The 24138-nt window shown below is 36.0% G+C and overlaps 1 protein-coding gene across 2 annotated transcripts in view; it reads right to left on the bottom strand.

Moving 5' to 3' along the window:
- Positions 1 to 209: 209 nt before the first annotated feature.
- Positions 210 to 24138, bottom strand: part of LOC109212100 (isoamylase 3, chloroplastic) — a 36723-nt gene continuing 12794 nt past the window's right edge. For both annotated transcript variants that reach the window (XM_019375708.1, XM_019375711.1), the window contains 14 exons: positions 23103 to 23160; positions 21347 to 21410; positions 20253 to 20352; positions 18803 to 18903; positions 17615 to 17666; positions 12238 to 12300; positions 10265 to 10354; positions 8707 to 8779; positions 5275 to 5354; positions 4530 to 4634; positions 4327 to 4425; positions 3600 to 3661; positions 3077 to 3185; positions 210 to 889 (listed from right to left, as the gene is read on the bottom strand). In XM_019375708.1, the coding sequence (XP_019231253.1) occupies positions 776 to 889; positions 3077 to 3185; positions 3600 to 3661; positions 4327 to 4425; positions 4530 to 4634; positions 5275 to 5354; positions 8707 to 8779; positions 10265 to 10354; positions 12238 to 12300; positions 17615 to 17666; positions 18803 to 18903; positions 20253 to 20352; positions 21347 to 21410; positions 23103 to 23160 (1170 nt within the window). In that variant the 3' untranslated portion in view covers positions 210 to 775. The remainder of the gene's footprint in view (positions 890 to 3076; positions 3186 to 3599; positions 3662 to 4326; positions 4426 to 4529; positions 4635 to 5274; positions 5355 to 8706; positions 8780 to 10264; positions 10355 to 12237; positions 12301 to 17614; positions 17667 to 18802; positions 18904 to 20252; positions 20353 to 21346; positions 21411 to 23102; positions 23161 to 24138) is intronic.

Genomic DNA, 24138 nt, shown 5'->3' with positions numbered 1-24138 from the left:
CGAGTCTTGACCATGTGCACCAAAATTAATTTTTGTGACTTCTGAGGATTTGATAAAAGATTGAAGCTTTATATTTTTCAATTTTCTTTGAACACCCCTAGAAGCTGCACTCTGGTAACGTGAAACAAACTGTAATGTCAACTTTTACCTTATTTCCAGAGTTTTAGATAAGGCTTTAGACTAAGTATTCCTGATACATAAAAATAATGAAATGGGAAGGGAGAAAAGGATGCATATCCCAAATTCTCTTTTTATCATCCTCTCTGGAATAAGCTTGCTGGGTTAATAGAAATGAACTTTATAAGGAAACATTTACATAGAAATTTGTCTCCTTTGAAGAGAAAACATGATGAAGGCACTTTACAGAACCTTTGCCTATTTAAAAATTCCTTGCGACCCACCAGTATGTTACCACTTCTCAGAGATAAGGATGGCCAAAGCATGTGCCAGCAGATGAATATGTTGATTCTGCAAACCAACACAACAGCCTGCCTTAATATGTTACGTCCTGCGCATTCCTCATAACCAAGATCCGTCTCTAACAACCTGGACAAATGGTCCCCATTTATCTGGTTACTGCGGGTTGTTTATACATGTTAATAACAGCCTGAACAAACTGGTCGCTTATCGCAACTTTCTTCATGAATTTCTGCTTCTAACAGATTACATCTATAGGCTAACTGTATGCTTATATTAGCGCTTGAATTCCAATTTAACCACCCAATCAAGAAGGTGATAACCCAGGCAGGGTATCTTAAGCAGCATAATCTAATAATTATTGCTTTGCTTCCAGAAGAATAGCAGAATATGGTGCAACATTATAAGTTCCACCGATACCAGCAATGCCTTCAGTAACAAAATCATCAGGGGATTTCAGATTAGTGTCCACCTGCACTTAAAACATTATCAGTTTGTACGAAATTTGAAGAGGTAACACCTTTAGTTTCCGGGCTACTTGAGAAAGTAAAAATCTAGACACCACCACCAAAACAAATACTAGCTAGATTGAACAGACATGCAAATCAACCTTCCTTCTCATAAAAAATTGGAACTTACAACAGAGCGAACAAAATAATGTAAAATAAATGGAAGATTGTCTGGAGATAGGTCCAAATGGCTGTTGTTTCGCAGATTCGGCAGAATGAAACTTTACGAAGAAAGGATATCATGTCATAGATCGTTTATTAGTTTCCAATTCATCCAAGGTAAAATACGCCTATGCAGTATCTACTGCATATTTTCCTTTTCATGCTTTTATATCTTCTGAAGTGAAATATCCTGTATTTTAGCGTGCATATTCTGAAAAGGATATGGTAGTGTCAAAATAAGTTTTCAGAAAAAAGGAACACGATCTTTGTATGATTGACAGGAGTCTGAAAATTTTAGGGAGGAAAAAGAATAAGATGGTAAGTTTACTCATTTATTTATTTATATATTATAGTGAATCAGGCGTCGCGTTATGCCCACGTCCTGTACTGTAGCACAAGTTTGGAAACACTCCGTGAGCCAGTAAGCCCTTTATTTGTTATAGTTGTGATTGTTTCTTGCTGTATTCTTCAGATAACAAAATAAAATGGTTAGTATTTTTATTTATTTAGTATAATAATGCAAGGGGAAGGCGACATTGTATATTCGCCAGTGCCCTCTAACCCAGCACTAGTTTGGGAACACTTCGTGAATGGGATAAGCCCTTTATTTATTATAACAACGATTGCTACTTGTATTCTTCTGATGACACGACTAACACAAGCAATACTATAATGTAGTAACCAAATGGTAGCTTTTCCCCTAATTTTCATATCTTCATATCATTTTAACGAAACTGCAAGGCATTATCTCATATTAGCATAACCACTGGTATTGTATCCCTATCCAACATAGTATTGTATCCGTATTCAACATCATACTGGTACTGCAGCCATGCTACGTATATGACTGCTATTATTTCACATGCTATAAAGTGTATGTCATATATAACACTGTATATGACTGTATGCCGTACAGTGTTTGTGTTTTCTTCTATACCAAGTAGCTTCTTATATTCCTTTGACAGGCTTCAATGAGATTGTAATGCTGAAAAATATGGATTAAAATCATTATGTTGGGCTAACCAGCCCAAAGATACTTTAATATGGCGTGATACTATCCGCCTTGGGTCAAGCCCGCGCGGTTTTCCCCAAAAGACTCCCCTACACCTTTTATATATAGGTTACCAATCTTTTCAACTACTAATGTAGGACTTTGCTTGCACACCCAACAATCTCTCCCTCAAACTAAGTTCCATGTGGCCATGATCCGTCAATTTCCAAGATTCATTATGTGTTACCCACATTATTAGAGTGTTTATGGCAATCGAAGCCCACACTTAGCTTCTTCTTGTCTGTGTGTTTCTCTAAGCTCGTAAGGGGAAGTAAATCAAGCCCCACACGATTACTCTGCCACCGGCATACTGGTCCCGCCGAACCGGGACTCTGATACCAATTGTTGGGTCAAAGCTCACACGGTTTTCTCCAAAAGGCCTCACACAATTAAAAGATTCTTACACCTTATATGTAGGTTTCCAATCTTTTCAGCTACCAATGTCGGACTTTGTTCGCACACCCAACACTTTTTATAAATTAGAGAATAGTTAGTATGTTCTACTTTCAATTTCCCCCTTTTTAAATGAAATTCCACTTAAAGTTACATAAAAAAGGAAATCCGTGTATCCATACTCCACTACTCTAATTACAAACTAAGGATACAACTATATCCAATTCAGTAGCACGAATATGATGGATAAGGGTAAGGTCGAGATAGGCAATTCATCTACCTTGATTGTTTACATTCCGGAAAGAGCAAGATGTTAAACTTCAATTCAGACAAAAGAAAGCGTTCAATGGGAAATGGGATAGGAAAATGGGGAAGTAATACAACACTTGCCAGCTTGGACCCATAAATTGCAAATTGGAAGGTAAAATTCTATATTCCAAAAGAATAAACAAATATAGAGCAGTAGCAGAATTCAGAGGCTGTCTCGTATTTCGTTTTGGATGTATATGCAAAAAGCGTTCCTTAACTAACAGGAATAGCTTACCACACGGTGCCAGCACCTATTTCGTGGTGGAGAAGGTATTGCTGCTTTGACAGAAAAGTGGTGCGCATTAAATGCTAAGTAAATATCTCCTCCATTCCCATCGTGGAGCCTACATTGTACAAAGAGAACACATAATGGCAATTCAGTTGTGCGAAAACAATAGATCATAAATTTTTGATATTGTCAGAGTAAATGCTGGTTGAAAAACTGAAATCAGCTGCAAGAGAAAACTGAGAGACAGAAGAAAAACTAGAGAAAAATCAGTGCTAAAGAAACAGAGTTCATGAAAGCAGTTTAAAAAGGACTGGACATCATTATCATACATCATCAGCGTGTGAGTGAATTCAAAATGCAGAAATAGAGAGGTGATTGGCTACAAGCCAATTGTCTTACTGAGAAGATCTCAAAGCATGAGAAAAAACAACGGAACAATCTACATTTTAAATAAAAACTATATTTGAGCCTATCCATCATCTAAATATGGAGATTATTGTCAGTTTGTCAATAGGGATTAGTTTCTTACGTAAATGCAAGGAATCTACTCTCTTCATTGTACCAGTTGTCCTCAAGCCAGGTAATCTCGTTCTGCAAAGGAATTTTTGCTTAGCCATCAGAATAGTCGAATTGAGACGGCAACACTCAAGAGTTAATTTCAGAAAACATTATGTACTACAATGGAACTGCACCTATCTTTATTTAGTGATATTCAAGCTAATTTCATTATTTCACCCGGGGGAAAAAAGAATGATAACAGGCACCAAAAAATTCAAATAGCTAGAAATATCTCAAACACCTTGAAGAGAACCATCAGTACTTGAGGGGTCCAACATTGATTAATTCTTCCGAACATGTGAAAAGGAAACAGCCTATAAAAGGACTTGTGGATCATAGATGCGATAACCTAAACTAACTGTATGTCATGTGAGGAAACACCATGTAAGTATGTTCGTCAGAGAGGACCCCAAAAAGACTGACCTTTAGCTTAGTTTCAGTACCCTCAGGTTAAGTCCCACCAACTCCAACCACAAATCAGAAGGTCTAAATACATTTGTATCATTTTTATCACATACTCGTGATCATTACTTCACAGGCACTCTTTCATTAGCTTTTTCTGTTGTATTCATACTTAAAAACAAAGAATATTGCCACAAATGAAATTACACATACAATTAATTTTACAAATTAATTCTCTCTCAGTAATACAATTGCCATTAAAGTTAAATCAGACACCAGGTAGACAACATTATTACCTTGTCAAGGAAATTTTCTTTTTTAAAAATACTGTGTGACTGTCGAAACTTTATCATCTTGGAGAAGAACCTGAAGTGATCATTCTTCTTTGCTTCCAACTGGATTGACAAAGTTCATTGGGTTACATTCAACAAAGGAAATAAGTTATTACTTGCAATAACAGGAAAGAAGTAACAGCGATGGAGATAACATAACATCATACTTGACCCCACTGGAAATTGTTGATAGCTGTATCATGTCCATAACTGTTATTATTTCCACGGCGGGTATGCCCATATTCATCCCCCATTAGCATCATTGGTGTTCCCTTTATAGCAAGTACAAGAATTTAGAAAGAAAGGTAAACTTGCAAAAACATAATAAGGTTAGGATATCTAATACATATATAACACTATTAACAAGAAAACTACTGAAGCTAGGGAATAATCAAGGAAAGGTAAGAGTAGGTAATACATTAAGGAATTTAAAACGCCCTATACAATCTCCGAAGGCTCAAAAACAAAAAATGCAACCAAAATCAGAACAGCAATAAAGTAAATTGAAATATTAGATTTGGAATCATAGTATGTCAAAATAACCCTTTTTATGAGGGTTTGAGAAACCAATACTTCAACCGAAACTAGCCCGAAACAAACATCGAAACATGACATTTGCTATCGCACTATGTCAAAAGTGTGGCCCTAAAATTATATGGCAGTGTTTTATTTCTTGTTGAACAATGTAGGACAAATTCTGTAACAAATAAGCTCAATAAACACACACACACACACAAAAAAAAAAAAAAAAAAACAAGTTGGGGTTCGGCTATATGAATCCTTATTTCTCCATTTAACATCAACTCTTGGAAAAAGAAATTGTGGAACCAATGGATAGCTACTGACTCATTCACAATATCTGCAAGAAAAGAAATGCACATGCTGTTAACTGAGCAGATGAGCATCACACACCTGTGAAATCATCAGTGCCAAATGAAAATTTTTCATTTGCCGCGAACGCAATGCGCAAATATTAGGATCTGAAGTTTCACCTGGAAGACGATACAACAAGATGACAGCCTTTGTGATAGGATTTGAAACAATAACATCAATTATGAAAGAAATCTCCGTTTGGGAACTGTTCCAATTAGTAGGTGTAAGTTGCAATAAGATTAAATCTTGTCCTTGCCTCAGTTTCAGAAATCTAGTACATACTGTCCACCAATAATACCCAGTCGTAAAAAGGGGGAGGGGGGGGGGGGGGGTAGGAGGAATAAAGTCAATGGCTACCTGGATATGAGTCTGTCAATGAAGTCTGAAGACAATAACAGTCAAGTAAATCCTAAAAGGAATACACTACACAAATAAATATCAAAGGCAAGTAATGGCTCAGTATACAAGTGGACATAGGTAGTTTTACTAAAGCCAAAAATTAGTATGCTTCGCTGTCAAGGCATCATTATCTATTTTTAAGGATTGAATTCTTCACTTCATCATATTATACCATTCTATTTTTTGAGCCGACACTCTCTTTTTGGCTGCTGTATCAAGCTAGGTTGTTCTCACAAGCATCTGCCTTAGATACAGTATTCACTTCATTCTTGGAGGACAGGGATAACCATTTTGTAGATTTAAAACTCATCATTTTACTAGTGTGAGCAAAAACGTCATATTCATGCTCTCACTTCTTTTTTGCCACATCGCTGCTGGCTACAACATAATAATCCATTGTCTTTTTTCTAACTTGAACCGATAGAAGAAAGAAAAAGTGGAAGCCAAGATACAACAAATGATATCTCATTGCAATGTAATTTGGATTAGTTTCCAAAATACAGACAACTCCGCAGACCTTTATTACTCCCTCTATCCCAATTTATGTGACACATTTTTCTTTTTAGTCAGTCCCAAAAAGAATGACATCTTTTTGTATTTAGTAACAATTTAACTTTAAAATGTTCATTTACTCGTAATGAGATAATTTTTAGCCACACAAATATCTATGAATTATTTTAGATCACAAGTTTTAAAAGTCTTTATTTCTTTCTTAAACTTTATGCCCAGTCAAACAACAACAACAATAACATACCCAGTGTAATCCCACAAAGTGGGGTCGAGGAGAGTAGTGTATACACAGACCTTACCCCTACCTTTGTGGGATAGAGAGGCTGTTTCCAATTGACCCTCGGCTCTAAGAAAGCACCGGTATCAAAATAATGAAAAGAAATACGATAACATAGAAGTTATAGAAGAAGTAGTAGACCAACAAAGTAATAGGATGACCGAAGCGAAAGAAACATCAAGTAGTACTCCCTCCGTTTCAATTTAAATGAGGTAGTTTGACTCGGCACGGAGTTTAAGAAGAAAGAGGACTTTTGAAACTTGTGGTCTTAAAAGCTTAAGGGGTAAAAGCTTTGTGGGGTCATGACATTTGTGTACTTAAAAAAGCTTCTCATTAAGGGTAAAATTGGTAAAATGAAGAGTTTAAAGTTATTTCCAATTAAAGAAATGTGTCACTCTTTTTGGAACGAACTAATAAGGAAAGTGTGTCATTTAAATTGAAACAGAGGGAGTAATAAAAATCTAAGAATACGAAAATACGGGAATACATACTAGTACTACCGGTATAGGAAGGAAGACGCTCGGGTTACCTACTACCCTCCCACCCTAATACTCGACCTTCACACATTCTTATCAAGGGCCATGTAAAACACCGCTACATAAATTGAGACGGAGGGAGTATTATTTAATATGCAATAGCCCACAAGTCTAAGATTCCAAATAAAATTTAATAACATAATTAATAATGACAATGTGCAAAATAAAATTTAGAAAAACAAAACATGTAGGGCGTAATAGCTTGAGGACGGAATAAACTTTACATTTTCAGCATCCATCATTGGAAGAAAAATATTGCTAAAATCTTGGACTCGAGCAGAATATATGATTCCTTAAGAAAGAATAAAAGTTTAACGCATGGTCATATTTTTGTGATTGCACCAAACAAGATAAAAGATAATAATGCTCCATCCGTCCAAAAAAGTATGATACTTTTTGGATTTAGAGATTCAAATGAGTTGTTCTTTGACCACGATTTTTTCATATACCTTTTAAATATTTTGAATTGTTAATTATTGTGACTTATAGTACTTTTTATGTAGTTTTCAAATATATATATAGATCTTATTTTTAAAAAATCGAAGATTCTACATCCTAATTCATGGTCAAAGTTAAGAAGTTTGACTCTCGAAATCAAAAAGTATCATCTTTTTTGGGACGGAGGGAGTAGTCTGATATGATAATATAAATGTGAAAAGACAAGAAGTTTTAGGGTCTATTTGAAAAGCCATATGTAATTACCAAGCTATATAATTACTAGGGTAGTAATTGCATAGTGTGGTAATTACACAGTATAGTAATTACAATGACTTGTTTGCTTGTTAGAACGTAATTACAGTGTAATTCTCATTGTCATGTTTTGTTGGACAAGTGTAATTAAAAAGTTAATTAATTCTTTTTTCAAATTAACATGTGGATAAGTTTTATTGTGTGAAAAGCATATATATTAATAAGGAATATCTAATATTAATTTATTATATGTGGTATTAAAAATAGGGAATATGAGAGATGATAGTCTTTTACTTTTTTTTTTTAGGAAGAGAGATAATTTATATTAAAGTACTAAGTAGATCTTTTAACAACCACATGCAGTGAGAATAAGTAGATGATAAATTTTTGTGAAAGGAGTAATAATGCAAGAACTGGTTTTGTTCGGTAAATAAAAGGTCCTAATTTTGGATAAGGATGTCTACTGTAAAAAAAATTATCATATTTTGCAAAACCATATCAATTAATATAACTAATGATACTCTAAGATAATATAATACATACTAAGCAGTTATTATTTAACAAAATAATGTATATCAATAATACTAGTCAGAGTAGCTATTTAACCACTTTCAATAACCTGAGTCGCTATAATGAAAGTGCCACGAGCATGGGGCCAGAGACAGGACTGGTCAATTTTGCTAATTAGAACAAAGTTTCTGAATGAGAAAAATGCAGTGAAGGGTGGAGGACAGTTAAAAGTGAAAGAGGTATGAGTTTTAAGAAAAAATATTTGAAAAGAAGGGGAAGAGTTTGAAACCTTGAAAAGAAGGGGAAAAGTTACACCCAATTCTTTACCCCTCCTTGAGAGTTGGAGTGTGTAATCACTCCCTCTCAGTTACACCAAATTTCTTACTAACCAAGTATTTACTAGGCCAAACAAGCAGGTCAAACTGTGTAATTACACCCAATTACACTCAAATCCAATTCCCTTGTGGCTTTCCAAAGAGGCTCTTAGTTTACACAAACAAAACAGGAAGAATGGAAAGAATAAATAAGTGGGTTCAACCTCATCTTTACCTTCAATTCCACAATTCCAACTGAAATTATCATTGCATCCGTCATTGCCACCTTCGCCATTAGCATCATTATGCTGTAATTTTCAACATCCGAATCCATATGATGTACTAGTTTTCATATTTTCAACAACAGACAAGGGTCATATATACCCCTCTATTTTCAAATATTGTTTATATTTTCCTCTGTTAAACTATTCGACTATATATACCCCTACCGTTATACTTTTGAACAAAAATACCCTTCATCCGTCAAAGGATCCAGACCCAACCCTAAAATAGACATGTGGAGAGTTAAAACACCCGATTAATTTGCCCAAAACCCACCCGACCCATCCTAGAATCCTGTTCTAAACTCTCACCTTTCTAGAGGACTCCTAATGAAAATTTGAGAAGCCTCGCATCATATCCTTATTGACTTCTGAAGTACATTTATTTATCGTTTCACCATTAGTAAGAAACTTCAATTACTTATATCATTCTCTACCTTAATCATGGTGGATAAAGAACTGTTCACCCTTTAGAAATTGCCAAATGAATCCCTTCGTTCAAAGTTGCCACGGAAGGTTGTCAATGAAGAGCTTTTTTTTTGTTGATAGAAACCTTTGAATCGGCGAGGTTTATGTTGGCAGAAAAATTTCCTGGGTTTTGTTTGAGCTTAGCTTTCATTAATTTTTAAAAATTCCGATGGAGTAAAACAATTCACAAACTTAATTAAAACGATAATTTTTGCTCAGTTTGATAAAAGACGTGACAATGTGAAGTCCAATATTTTATACTTTCCGTGAAGGAAATGCTTTGGCAAATCATCTTGCTAATAGAGATTTTGAGACTGAAAGGGGATTCTATGCACTAATTTACTGAACTTACATCAAAGGGAAAAGCTTAATATAGAAAAGAGTCAATGTCCATCTTTGCAAATTAAACCTGTGATATCGAGAAGATGAAGATAATTTTGGTAACTATACTGGTTACTGCGATGGCAATGGCATTGGTCTCATGGTGCTTTTTGGGACTACAGATGGTAGTGCTATTAGCATTGGAGACATGGTGTTTCATGAAGGAAAATTCCAGATTAGGTGATAGGAGGAGAAGTTTGATGATCACGGTCCAACGAGTGTTCGAGATTAGGTGAGCTTGGTTAGTGCAATTCCAAGGGGTTGTAATGTGGTAAAGCTGCCTCCTTTTTGTATTCTTGGCGGCAGTTTTGGAATTTTTGCAGCGACTTCTACAGGGGAAAATGGAGGAGATTGGGGCTTGAAAGAAGAGATGGTTTAGAATAGGATTCTAGGAAGGGTCGGGTAAAGGGTTTGGGCAAATTAATCGGGTATTTTAGAATGTGTAACAACTCTCCACCTGTCTATTTAACGGCTGGGACTGGATCCTTTAACAGGTGAAGGGTATTTTTTTTCAACGGTATAATGGTAGGGGTATATATAGTCGAATAGTATGACGAAGGACAGATACAAACAATATTTGAAAGTAGAGCGATATATATGACCCTTTCCTTTCAACAATAAAAGCCGTTAAAGAAGAATAAAAATATCAAACTAAACATATACCTTACTATTGTATGAAACAAGATCATACAAGGTAAAGCCATCATGTGCAATCACGAAGTTGACACTGTGATACGGCTTTCGCTTGTTCACCTATGTAAGCAAAAACATAATATATCAGCTCAGTGAAGTTGAGGCAGCATAAAAAGAATTCCAAATGTTAGGTTGGCATAGAAATTTGCTTAAGTTTAAGTTTTTTGATGAAAAATTCAAATGATCTACATGAAAGATAGACCAAGTAAACCTTCCAATAGAATTGTTTGCATGACAGATGCATAAGCCAAATATAAGGCATCCCTTTGTCACAATTTTCTTTTTATTTTTCATTTTATTCTAAGAGAGAAGTCACTCCTAGTTCTAGGTGTCAAACGGGGCGGGCTGGCCCGGTTCCGGACCGGCCCTGACCGGTTTTAGACCGGCCCGGCCCGGCCCGGTGGTAAGGGGATCGGGCAGGGTTGGGTTTGAACGGAAACCGGCCTGTGCCGGGGGAAATTTCTATACTCAATAGGCTCTGATACTATATCAAACATCGGAGAATTAGCTAGAAATGAGCTCAAGGTGAGCTCCAATGGAGATTCCCTAGAAGCTTCTAGATGTGTTCGCAGCAGTTGAACAAGAGAGATGAAGGAGATGGGAAAATGACTCCATCTATTAACGTTCTCAGATAGAGCAATATATACACAAGACAAAGAAAAATAATAAGAGTGAGGTAGAGTGAGCTGGCAGGTAACTGCCACTAACGACCTATACAGCTGGCAACTACTAAACGTACTAACTAACTAATAATTAATTCATCTCTTAACAGCCCCTAGGGCTTGAGTTCACGACTATTTGCACAAGTTTTGGGAACATAATTCGGGTTAGCATGGTGTTAGAAAAGTAGGCATGGGTGATGACTTAGAGCTCAAAAAAGCAAGGTAACAAAGTACTATAAGAGGCTGTTAACAGTGAATTAAAAAGTAACTTAGACGTGAAAGAAAGATAAATGGTCCTAGATCCCGAGTTACAATTCGTCAATTCCCTAGGAATAACCACCCAGCTTGGCACTGTAGAGCAACAAAAGCTTCAATAAAAGTCGTAGAAGAACAAATCCTGATACTCCAGTGTCAAACTAAAAAGTAAATAGCTATTTCTAGGATGCCTGCAACCTATTCTTATTACAGTTATGACCAAATGATACAGACGCAAGTGTTGCCTCCATCGCAAAACAACTAGGGATCCATCAAAAAAGGGGGACCATTACATAAACATCATTACACAATTCCTGCAAAGTCCATTGCAGAATAAAAAAAAAAACATAGTACAGTGCCTTGACTACAAAATTTAATTTTAAAAAAAAAAACTAAAACCTGATTTAGATTATAGAGTTAAATAGATATCACAAATCCAAATCTAAAACTTCTGAACATGATTCAGTCTTTTACTTCAAGAACGGGAAGTTATCTTCTTCTTTCACTTACTTCTGGTAAAAGACACGATCTTTTCTTACACAAACATGGTTAAAATCAGCAAGATTTCTTCTAAACTATGGAAGAAAAAGATACATATAAACTTGGTACTTTATTCCCAATGAAATCAGCTTAAATGAGATGGTAATAAATTAAGACAAACTGTGATACTACTGATACATTCTGTGACTAATGGCAATTTCATATATTATGAAATGATCATGTTAATAACGAGGAGATGAAAAAGAACGGAAACATATATTATACTTATAGAATGGCTCAATAGACCAAAAGGATCAAATAGAATCTAGCCATATGCATTTGACCGATCAGATACTTTAGTAAGCCAATCCATTCAAATAGGAATCTACTGGTGAAAGCTACTTGCTACTGCATAGAATTGAAAGTTGCTCAAATATAATGAATCAAGCAAAAGAAGAAACATAACTAAGGAGGCAGAGGAAACGGAATAGTGTGATAAATATTTTCTGGCTGTCAAAGCATGATTCTGGAAGCTGTAGCTCTTACTCTGTATAGATCCGCTGAACCAGCAACACGGGTTGCGAAATTTCCTTTCATGCCAGCATCGCCCTGTTTAATTTTATCAGGATAACGTATATTCAAGGAAATTTTCAATTAAACATAAACATTATAATCAAAGAAAATACTTGTGCAGAACCAAAAAGCTGAAACAGCTAAATGAGGTATGGAAATAACACACTTCCTCTCTTAATTTTCGGTTAATCCGATAATATCTACATTCTCACAACTTCTCCGGGACAGCTTCACATAATAAATAAACATCATCTCAGAATTGAGTCATTACATATTGAAAATGCTAGTGTAATTCAAAAATCGAAGTGGATATATGCCAAAGCTAGAACTTGGTGAATAAAACTCTAACTTTTTTTAAACACTTAAGATATGTTAGGAGTCAGATGTCCAACCACATGGAAAAAAAGCCTTTATTTTAAGGGAAAACATGGCAAATCCAATTACCCTTATCCTTTTATACAACGACACCATTTGGACTAGAAGATATCAATTACTAATGTGACTGGAAGTGCCTCATATTCAAATATACATCTCTGGAAATTCCATAAGTGTCCCAGACTATGCATAGGTACGTACTTGTTGAGGACCTGAGCATTACTGTATAAATGTACCAAATGTTGTTTTTCCAGCTGCTTTCTTTGGATAGGGGGCACAGTAGGATGGCACAAACAGTGCGAATTGGTATCATTGTAAAATCCTATATGGTGCTCTTAACAATTGAAAACTCGAAAAGAAATAGATACACCAATTAACTAAAGTTCCAGTTAACTATGAAAAATTGAACGGGACTTAAATAAAAGAATATATCTCCAGTAGAGTGAATTTTGCTCTCATTACTACTTATTGCCACCATCTGTTAACAACATAATTACAAAATCTAACAAGCAAACTGTAAATTTTGAGAAGAAGAAAGGCTTCTTATATTTCTGTGTAAGAAATATCCCATAAGCAAGGGAATTTATACAAAGCTCCTAAGGATAATAAAGGAAATAAAATAAATCTATACAATCAATCCAGCTATCAAATCAAATCGAATAAAATCAGATCTCCTAAATATAATCAAATCTCCTGAAATCATGCTAATCAACACTCCTAACTAAGAAGTCGAATAAGATGGAATGTCATCAATTGACTATGAAGATTACTGAGAGAATTAGAGCCAATGTGCTAAGAATCTATCTTATGCAGGTAAATTACAAGTTATAAACTCTGTATTGTTTTCACTATACAATTTCTGGCCCAGAGAGTGTGTTAAATGAAGTCGACAGGAAGTGCAGGGAGTTTCTATGGGAAGTACGGCAGAACAGAATAAGATTTCTCTAGTTGCTTGGAAGAAAATTTGTAAACGAAAAGCACAAGGGGGTTTGAATGTTAAAGGATGTAGGAACTGGAATATAGCAGCTGTGTGGAAATTGGTATGGATGATAATGGAGAAAGCAGATAACTTATGGGTGAAGTGGGTGCATGGTATATATATGAACAATGGTATAAATTTTTGGGAGCATCACGCACCGGTGGACAGTAGCTGGTACTGGAGAAGGCTCAACAAGGGATGACAAGTTGGTACCACAATGGGAAGTATTGCCTAACGGCTACTGGGCACTACTCTAATACAAAAGGTTATTTGAAACTAATAGGAGATGCTCCTAAGTTACAAGCAGATGGTTTAGTATGGAGCAGGGTAATGCTCCCAAAACACAGGTTCATAGTGTGGCTCGCTATGCAGGGGAGGCTTATGACAAAAGATAGACTACGAGATATGGGAATTCACTGCGACAATACAACATTTGGGATGTGTGATGATGGCAGTATTGAAACTACAGTGCACTTATTCCATGATTGTACCTGGTCTGTGCAGCTATGGACAATGGTAAAGCAATGGATTGGACTCAACATACAACTTCAAAAGGTGGTAGCTACCATGCATAACATTCAATAGGAAACATTGGAGAATCTTTAAGAAGAAGATCATGATAGCGATATATGGAGCGGGAATCTATCAAATATGGCAAGCACGAAACTCGAGACAATTCAAAGGACATAATTTAAATAATACTCCCTCCGTTTCATATTAAATGAGGTACTTTCCTTTTTAGTCTGTTCCAAAACAAATGACACATTTCTAAATTTGGAAATAATTCAACTTTAAACTCTTTCATTTTACCCATTTACCCTTAATGAGAAGCTTTTATAGCCATACAAATGTCATGGCCCCACAAACTTTTACACCTTAAGCTTTTAAGACCACAAATTTCAAAAGTCTTCTTTTTTCTTAAACTCCGTGCCGAGTCAAACTACCTCATATAATATGAAACGGAGGGAGTAGTTTAGTTTTGCAGCAAATACAAAGTGTACTAAGGAAGCAAGGAAAACTAGAGTTGTAATGGATAGGATATGTAGCTAGTAGTCGTGTTTTGTTTTGTTTGAGAGAGTGATCGAGACTCAATTACTGGTTCTATAACAGTATTGAGTGCTCTTTATGTAAACTGATGGTTGGTTGTCTGGTAATATATTCACATCTTATTACCAAAAAAAAAAAATACCCTAAATCAAATCTCCTTGAATCATGCTAATCGACACTACCCCTCAAGTTGGTGCAAAGATGTCGCACATGCCCAACTTGCAACTCAAAGTATGGAAAGTTCGCTTGTTGAGACCTTTGGTAAACACATCAGCTAGCTGTTTTTTCGATGGCTCATGAAACAAACTCAAGACAACAGTTTTAACTTTTTCTTTGATGAAGTGTCGATCGATTTCCACATGCTTTGTTCGGTCATGCTGGACTGGATTATGAGCTATACTGATGACAGCCTTATTGTCACAGTATAAGGAAAGTTTTCCCTTTTTCAAACAGTCCCAATTCCTGTAGTAGCTTTTGCAGCCAAAGCAGTTCGCAAACACCCCGGGCTATAGCTCTATATTCTGCCTCCACACTTAATCTAGCAACTATACTTTGCTTCTTGCTTCTCCAACTAACCAAGTTTCCTCCTACGAGCGTACAATAACCGGATGTTGATCTTCTGTCATCTAGAGATCCAGCCCAATCCGTGTCTGTAAAGGCTTCTATTTGAGGTGATCATGTTTGGAGAAAAGTAGATCTTTCCCTGAAGCAGACTTCAAGATACCGCAAAATGTGAAAGACAACTTGCATATGAGGATCTCGGGATCATGCATGAACTGACTCACCAGGCTAACTGAATAGGCTATGTTTGGTCTAGTGTGGGAGAGATAAATGAGTCTTCCAACCAACCTCTGATATGTCTCCTTATCAACTGACTCTCCAACTCCGATTTGTAACTTGTGATTGCTTTCAATGGTCGATTCTGCAGGTCTGCAACCTGTCATACCAGTTTCTTTCAAGAGATCCAGAATATACTTCCTTTGAGAAATAAAAATTCCTCTTTTGGATCTAGCAACCTCAATTCCCAAGAAGTATTGCAATTTTCCTAGATCCATGATCTCAAATTCATGTGCCAACAACTTCTTCAATCGGTCCATCTCCTCTTTGTCATAACCTGTCATTACTATGTCATCAACATGAACTATGAGAAGAGTGAGTTTGCCCGTTTGAGCGACCCCATTTTGTGCACTAGTGTAAGGACAACTAATCTGATGGACCATCCTATTGGACTCCAAATAAGTACCAAATCTTTTCTCCATGTATTCGCTGCCATTATCAGTTATCAAGATTTTTATTTTGGCATCAAACTGAGTACAAATCATCTTATGAAATGACTGAAAACAAGAGAAAACTTCACTTTTGGCTTTTAACAAACACACCCAAGTCATCCTTGAGCAGCAATCAATGAAAGTAACAAACCATCAACTACCAGGCAAAGAAACGGCGTGGGTAGGACCCTATACATCAGAATGAATAGTCATAAACGGAGTTCTGCTTCTATTATCACTCACATGATAAGAGTTTCTAGTATGCTTGACATATTCACACGCATCACAGAACAAAGATTCAAATCGAGTCCTTGAAAACAAATTGTGATATAACTTCTTCAAAACAAAGAATTATGGGCGTCCTAACCGTCTATGTCGTTGTATTATTTCTTGGTTGACATCTTTACTTTCCCCAAAAAAGGCTTGACAAGAGTTTTGAATTCCATCTAATATATACAAGTCATCACGCAATCTACCACTGCCGGTTTTTTTCCCTGTTTGAAGATCCTGAAAAATACATTGATCGAGAAAGAACTCGATTTTACAGTTTAGAGCTTTGGTGATGGCACTAACAGATAAAAGATTAACAGGGAACTCAGGGACATAGAGCACGATGATAGTTTAATATTAAGAGTACAAACGACAGAATCAGTTCCAGAGATAGGTGTTAAAGAACCATTGGCTACTTTAACATTATCTCTTTTGGGACACGGAGAATAGTTTTGAATGCCTTTAGAAGACCCTGTCATGTGTCTTAATTTGCACCAGAATCAACAATCCAAGAATTAAGGTGAGCAGCAAAGCCAATACATGATTGCACATGATTGGATGTGGCAACATTAGCGAAGTCAAGTTTGGCTAGGAGGCGACAGAGAAGCTTAATTTCATCCGAAGACAAGATTTCTCAGGAAACCGTCTCCTTCAATGTCTCCATATTTCTGCCCAAACAGAAGGAAATCTGAAAAAAATTGCTCAGAAATAATATGCTCGGTGGAAACCAAAATCTGTCTCAAGCGAACCTTAGCTCCGGTTAACGGAAAAATTAAAACGGGTAGGGATAGGCTCGGAATGTTCCAGTGACCCTAATATAAAAGAAAATTGCAAAAACAAAACTGACCAGAAGCAGTTTGTGTTGCGCATAGCCACCAAGAGAGAACACCCGATCTCTTTGATAAAAAGGAAACCCTAGTGGTGTGACGGAGATAACTCACCTCAAAAAGGCAGCAATGGCTCTGATACCATGTAGATTTTGAGAAGAAGAAAAGACTTCTTATATTTCTGTGTATTTTACATCCCATGAGCAAGGGAATTTATACAAAGCTCTTAATGCTAATAAAGGAAATAAAATAAATTTATACAATCAATTCATCTATCGAATCAAATCAAATAAAATTATATCTCCTAAATATAATTAAATCTCCTGAAATCATGCTAATCAACACTCCTAAATCAGATCTCCTTGAATCATGCTAATCAACACAAACTAAGCTTCAAAAACTACAAGCCTATCAATTTATGTCTAATCATGGATATATGCAATTTAAACCTCCTTATATCAGGAGAAAACATTTAGTCACTTTTCTGTTTTTTCCTGGTACTTCACTGGTTATATAATGGAAAAGTTTGCGCTGACAAACTTAATTCAATGAAATTTTCAATTCAGATTGTCTCCTAGAGTCACCTTTATAAATCTCCTAATGTCATCACGATACTTCCCGTTCCACTCAGCCCACCTGCATACATGTTTATCAAGATAAGTATCATGCTATGAAACTTCGCCAGAGAATGGAACATACATGTTTATCAACATGTTTATCAAAAACTAATTAAGCTGAAACATCTGTTAGCTGCCAAGAATGGAAATTTGCAGGGCCAGAACGGCTATCAGAAAAGGAAAGGTAAAGGTACCAGATGCTACTGCAAATAATTGTGACAAGCCAGGCCATATTTGAGACACTTGTTGGAAACTATACAGTTGACCACCATGCAAGAATAACAAATAACAACAACAACCATTATATGTTTCATGTGACTATTACTTTGACCAGAGCAGATACAAAGCACCAACAAACAGACTATTACTTTGACCATAGCAGATTACAGTGATTACCTAGAGTATCAAGCTATAGCACAACAATCACTTTTATCCGGCACCTCACAACAATACAAATGAGCTAGGAACGACCCGATGACCCTCTATTAGGAGATTCTTTTCTCCTGTTGTTAAAACATTTCACAATTGGGGCACCTTGCTGATCCTATAAAAAGCTCATCTTAATAAAACAATCATAAAAGGGGTCAAAAGATGATAAAAAGAAGCCGGCATCAGATAAAAAATTGGAGGGCTATTATTACAAGCTAACAGCCTCATTTCATCATCTCTAAAGTAATAACGTTTCACTTACACAGAATTTGGGATAGAATCACTCAATTCTACGTAGGTCCAATGAATTGTGATATGACTTCATTTTAAAATTTCAACTGTTAGGAGGGGCATCATATTTACTTATTTATTTTAGCTCTGCAATACGCTTCCGCACGTGCAGACTCAATTCTTTTATTACTCCTTTTTTTTCTTTTTGCCAAGCACGTGAAAATCCTTTGTGATAATAGGTGATGGTATGACGATCTAAAAACCTCTGCCTGCCCTCGCACCCTGTAGAATTGTATAACCACTTCAAGCTGTAAGTTGTCAGAGAGCCGACATATTTATTTATTTTATTTATTTTAGGCCTTCCACCAACTCAATGACTAAATCCAACCACACTAACCTTTGACATTCACACAATCTGATGCAATAGATGATTTTTCTTCTTTCTCATCAATAGGATAAATCAATAATATAAAACAATGTTCTTGTAGATGTTACCGGTCCCAGTTTGGAAACTTTCCAACAAGATAAAGGCCTCCACAATCCCATGGCTCAGCAATAATTTTGCACCTCGACAGTACACTATCTTTGGCAATCGCCTGCAGCATTAAAGAAAATTATCTGGGAAGTACAAGAGGTGATGATTATTACTGCTCTACAATCAAGAAAGAGGAAATCAAAAACATCCTCCTCAAGCCAGAACCTATAAATGGGGAATAATATGACTCTCAATCAACTTAAATCATTTTCGTGTGGAGAGCTTTTTTTCGTAAAAGTAGTACTCAGGTAAATTCCAAGTTACAAATGAAAATTATCTTTGCATCGCAATATATTTTTTTTTTTCTTGATAGTTGGCATTGCACTAAATTGTTTTATGAACTTTTAATCTTTGAACATCAATGTATACTTAAAACTATGGGCATCTAAGAAAAGATGACAGAATTACTGTTCAATGCTATTGTCGGTTCACTGATAGTTTAACTCTTCCAAGTCAAACATTTGTTGACAGCAAGGATATTTATGAACCTTTAACTCTCATAGATTAACAGGAACACGGTGCCATTGGCTTAGCGTGCCTACACTTATGCTAAATCACCCATTAAAATCTGAGGTAAGAATGAGCATAATATCGTGAATGTAGCAAGAAATCCTGCTCACTCAGGAAAAACTCAGTCCTGTAATGGCTTTTTAAACAGTTATTTTAGTGTGATTGATCTAACACTCATTTCAAGAATTTTAAGTTCTTTATCTTCAAAAGGCCCACAAAATAAGTCTACGATCTCAGTAGCAAATACTCCCTCCATTTCAATTTATGTGACACACTTTTCTTATTAGTCCATTTCAATAAAATAGAATTTAACTTTGAACTTTTTATTTTACTCTTAAAAATAGAAGTTTTTATAGTCACATAAATGTTATGACCCCGCAAAGTTTTTACCTTTTAAGCTTTTAAGACCACAAGTACCAAAACTCATTTTTTTTCTTGAACTCTGTGCCGAGTCAAACTACGTCACATAAATGAAGCAGAGGGAGTAAAAAAGATTCATTATTTCAAGAACAAATATCTGCCTGCATTAACCTATTATTATTAATATTGCATCACTTCATTCAAGTATGTAGCATCTTGTTCATTCACAAGCAAGAATGCACCATTTCATCATATTTCAGCCTTCTCTGCATTTATCAGTCATCCTTTTTTAAACACATGAAAAGTTGGAGCTGAGTGTGATAAAGATGAAATTCTAAGTCAAATGGAAAATCAAAGAAGCAAGAAAGAAGATAAAACAAGAAGAAAAAGGTGATGATAGAGAAGGGTTGAGGTGAACATGAAAATTGCGAATGCCAGTGGAATATTAGTCACTTCACTATCAACTTATTATGTTGCTTTCCATCGCACAGAATTTCTTTTTGATGCACCATTATGAAAAAAGGTATATAAATGCTTCACCTTCACAAGGGGGGGAGCATTAATGGGAGTACCATCTGTCCCTCGGCAAAGAACACTAGCAAGATCAAAGCGAAATCCATCGACATGATACTCGGTGACCCTTTAGTTGCTCCAGCACAAGGTAGAAGAGAATATCAAATGGGAAAAAGGTTAGTTAATTTAATTGAGAATCCAACCAAATCATCCGGGGTAAGATGCAAAATGTTCATTCTGTCTGTAATAACTTCAATTAAGTATTCGCATTGCAGATATGAACAAGCATATGGAGAGACCGTTGAAAACAGAGGAGGAAAAGAGAACGATAAGCCTGGACAAAGTATTCCATTATCAAATCCAATAGGAGCCAACATAGTGAATTTTGTGAACATATCAGCATTCCAAGAAACTTCTAACCATTCAAGAAAGCATATATTTCAACAATGTCACCTGACCAACCTGCAAGACTGCTTACACCATTGTGTGTACATAACCAAGTAAAGAGTCGGTTAAGTGTTCAAGGCTATGTCATAACAGATCCAGAAACTTGCCCCATATCGACTTCCAGATCATAGATGCTCTAGTAAATAACCGAAGAAAAAAGATATATGGGATAGAAGAAAAACAAACCAACCATTGAAATATGTCTCTATCTGACTATCTCTAACATTCACTAGTTATTCGACTGCTAGTGGGTCTCTTTGTATGTGTCACCTGGAAAGAGGTTCCACTGGTTATTATTTTCATCAAAAGAAAAAATAAAAAATAAAAAGAGGACTCAATGAACATAGTTTGCTAGACACTAAGTATTTCACATGGGAACGTACAATTCTTGTGGAACCCATCACAAAAACCATTGGGAATACGGCAAAGCGGACAGTAGAGATGTCAGTGACACACTTTATGCACATTGAACAAGTACATAGAATTTTGACATTTGCAAGTACCTTTCATGTGTTGGGCAAAAAACTGAAGACAAAATCACATACCTTCGGGAAAAGCTTCGTTTAGTTGTGACTAAAATAATGATATATTGATACCAATTAGTGAGTAATTAACTGTAAAAATGCAGCTAACTCCAAAGCAGACAACCAGAAAGTGAAAGGAAATGAATGTACCAGTGTCTTAAGCTTTCAAGTATAAGTTCCATGACTACAGGGTGGTTGCAGTTAAAAGTATTTCCTGGAAAGACCAAAGTATTGCATCTCAGTGCTCTTATGAAGGCAAAAGAAAGAAAACGCAATAAGAGAATCATGTGCAACTGTATGCATCAGAACTTCAATCACTCTTATAAATCTAGGAAACTCAGACTAGCAACAGATGAGCATGAAGTAAAATGAACATTAGTAGTTAGACCTTTACATCTTTTTCCTTCCTAGGTTCAACTCTATAACTATCCCTTTTGAAAAGGGAAGAACAATGTGAAATCATAAGAAGAGCTCAACAATGAGAAAACTAAGTTTTTTGGTTGGTGGAAAGGGAACAAAACACCACTGTAGCTTAACCCAAAATGCAATTGTCTAAAGGTAGTTTGTACTATAATCTAAGAACTCTTCATAACGAGAAAAGCCTTCTTAAGTTTAGAGGACTTTCGAGTAAATTATTTATGAGAAATATTTACAATGTTTTTTATGCATTAAAGTACAACAACAAACCCAGTATAATCCCACATGTGGGGTCTGAGGAGGGAAAATAGTATGCAGACCTTACCCACTGTAGGGAGACTATTTCCAATAGACTCTCGGCACAAGGAAAAATGAGAAAAGAGCAGTAACAACAAGAAATGACGAGAACAAAATAAAAGAAAATAAGGGGAAAGAAACAACATGAAAATAGAAATCTACAATATTAGAATACAAGACTGCTACTAATAACACTGGAAATGTCTGGAAACCCGCACCACTACCTATTAACCTACAACCTTAATCTTCAACCTCCACACCTTCCTATTAAGGGTCATGTCCTCGGTCAGCTGAAGCAAAGCCATTATCACCTCTCCCCAATACTTTTTTAGCCTACCTCTACCTCTTCTAAAACCTCCTACTGACAACCTCTCATACCTCCTTACCGGGGCATCTGCGCTTTTCCTCTTCACATGCCAAAACCATCTAAGTCTCGCTTACCGCATTTTGTCCTCCATGCAGGCCACTCCTACCTTGGCCTGAATATCCTCATTCTTAATCTTATCAATCCTGGTATGCCTGCACATCCATCTCAACCTCCTCATTTCTACTACTTTCATTTTGTGGACATGAGAATTCTTGACTAGCCAACACTCTGCCCCATACAACATAGTCGGTCTCACTAATACTATATAGAACTTACCTTTAAGTTTAGGAGACACATTCTTATCGCATAAGACACCGGATGCGAGCCTCCATTTTACCCACCCCGCACCAAAACGATGCGTAACATCCTCATCAATCTCTGCATTACCTTGGATCTAGACCCTAGGTACTTGAAACTATCTTTCTTGGGTATGATTTGTGTATCAAGCCTCACGTCAGTTAATTCTTCACTAGTCCCATCACTGAACTTTTTATGCAGTAAAGTAAGAGTACTAATAGAATTTCTGAAACACATTTCTTTTTTGCTGACTTATATTTGTCTACATCTAGTTGAGTAAATCAAAAACCACAAAGGGTAATAATCTTTACTACTTTTACCTATCAAATAAATAATTTAGACTACGTTTGTATCATGTTCCATTATGACATTCCCAAAATTGATACCTCAGAAACTATGCTTCATGTTAAATTGTTAACAATCTTAGATGACCAATGAAAATCCTGAAGACAGGATTATAGAGATATGCTCAAAACAACCCTGCAGACTTTCCTTCTATTTAAGTCGTAAAGTTTATGGTTGAATTACCACATCCAGAGAAGTTCAGCAGCTGACCATTATTGTTCAAATCCACCATGTAATAAACCTGCAAATTGTCAAGGCAAGGAATATTGTCTAAGAGAGGGTGGGGAGAGAGAAGAAGCTTTTGTAAAAATGGAAAAAAGAAACTAATATTAAGGCCATCCGATATAAATAGTTTAATTTAGAACTTAATAAAGTAAAATTGGTCTCATCTGGTTTTGCAGGAGACAACGCATTATAGAGAAAAACATAATGAGTTAAATCCATCTGCAATGGGTTTGATGAAGCTCTTACTGAGAAGGTTTATAGGAGAGGAAGGGGGAAAAGCAGCAAGTTCGCATTATAACTATATATGATGGTCGATCATTCACTCCGTATTAAGCGGCAGAACAGAGAGTATAAACAACTGTCAATTGTTGATTGCCTTAATTATTAGGAAAGATTTGATTCTGTTGATTAGCTTTATTAGGAAAGATTTGATTCTAATTTATATTTGATTTTTTTCTGATTGATTGTAATTTATTCCCTTCCTAAAATAGTCATAGGACCTAGTGTACAAATACATTTGCTTAGGGATGTAAGAAACAGACAGAAATACAAAATAATTTTTATTCTTCTTAAAATCTACATGGTATTAGAGCCATTGCTGCCTTTTTGAGGTGAGTTATCTCCTTCGCAGCACTAGGTTTCCGTTTTTACCAAAGAGGTTGAGTTTTCTCTCTCTTGGTGGTTGTCCGCAATACAATTCCTTCTGGTAAGTTTTTTGTTGGAATTTTCTTTTCTGTTGGGGTCGCTGGAACATACCGAGCCTATTCTTGCAATTTTGATTTTTCCGTTCACCGAAGTTAAGGTTCCGTCGAGACAGATTTGGTTTCCTGCGAGGCAGATTATTTTAGAGCAATTTTATTCAAATTTCTCTCCGAATAGGCAGAAAATATAGAGAGAATCAAGGAAACGATTTCTAGAAAAATCTTGTCTTCGGATGAAATTCAGCTTCTCCACCTCCTAGCCAAACTTGGCTCCGCTAATGTTGCCACATCCA

This window comes from Nicotiana attenuata, unplaced genomic scaffold (assembly GCF_001879085.1).
Source record: "Nicotiana attenuata strain UT unplaced genomic scaffold, NIATTr2, whole genome shotgun sequence".
NCBI classification, from domain to species: Eukaryota; Viridiplantae; Streptophyta; class Magnoliopsida; order Solanales; family Solanaceae; genus Nicotiana; species Nicotiana attenuata.
This window is presented reverse-complemented; position numbering and strand designations above follow the sequence as displayed.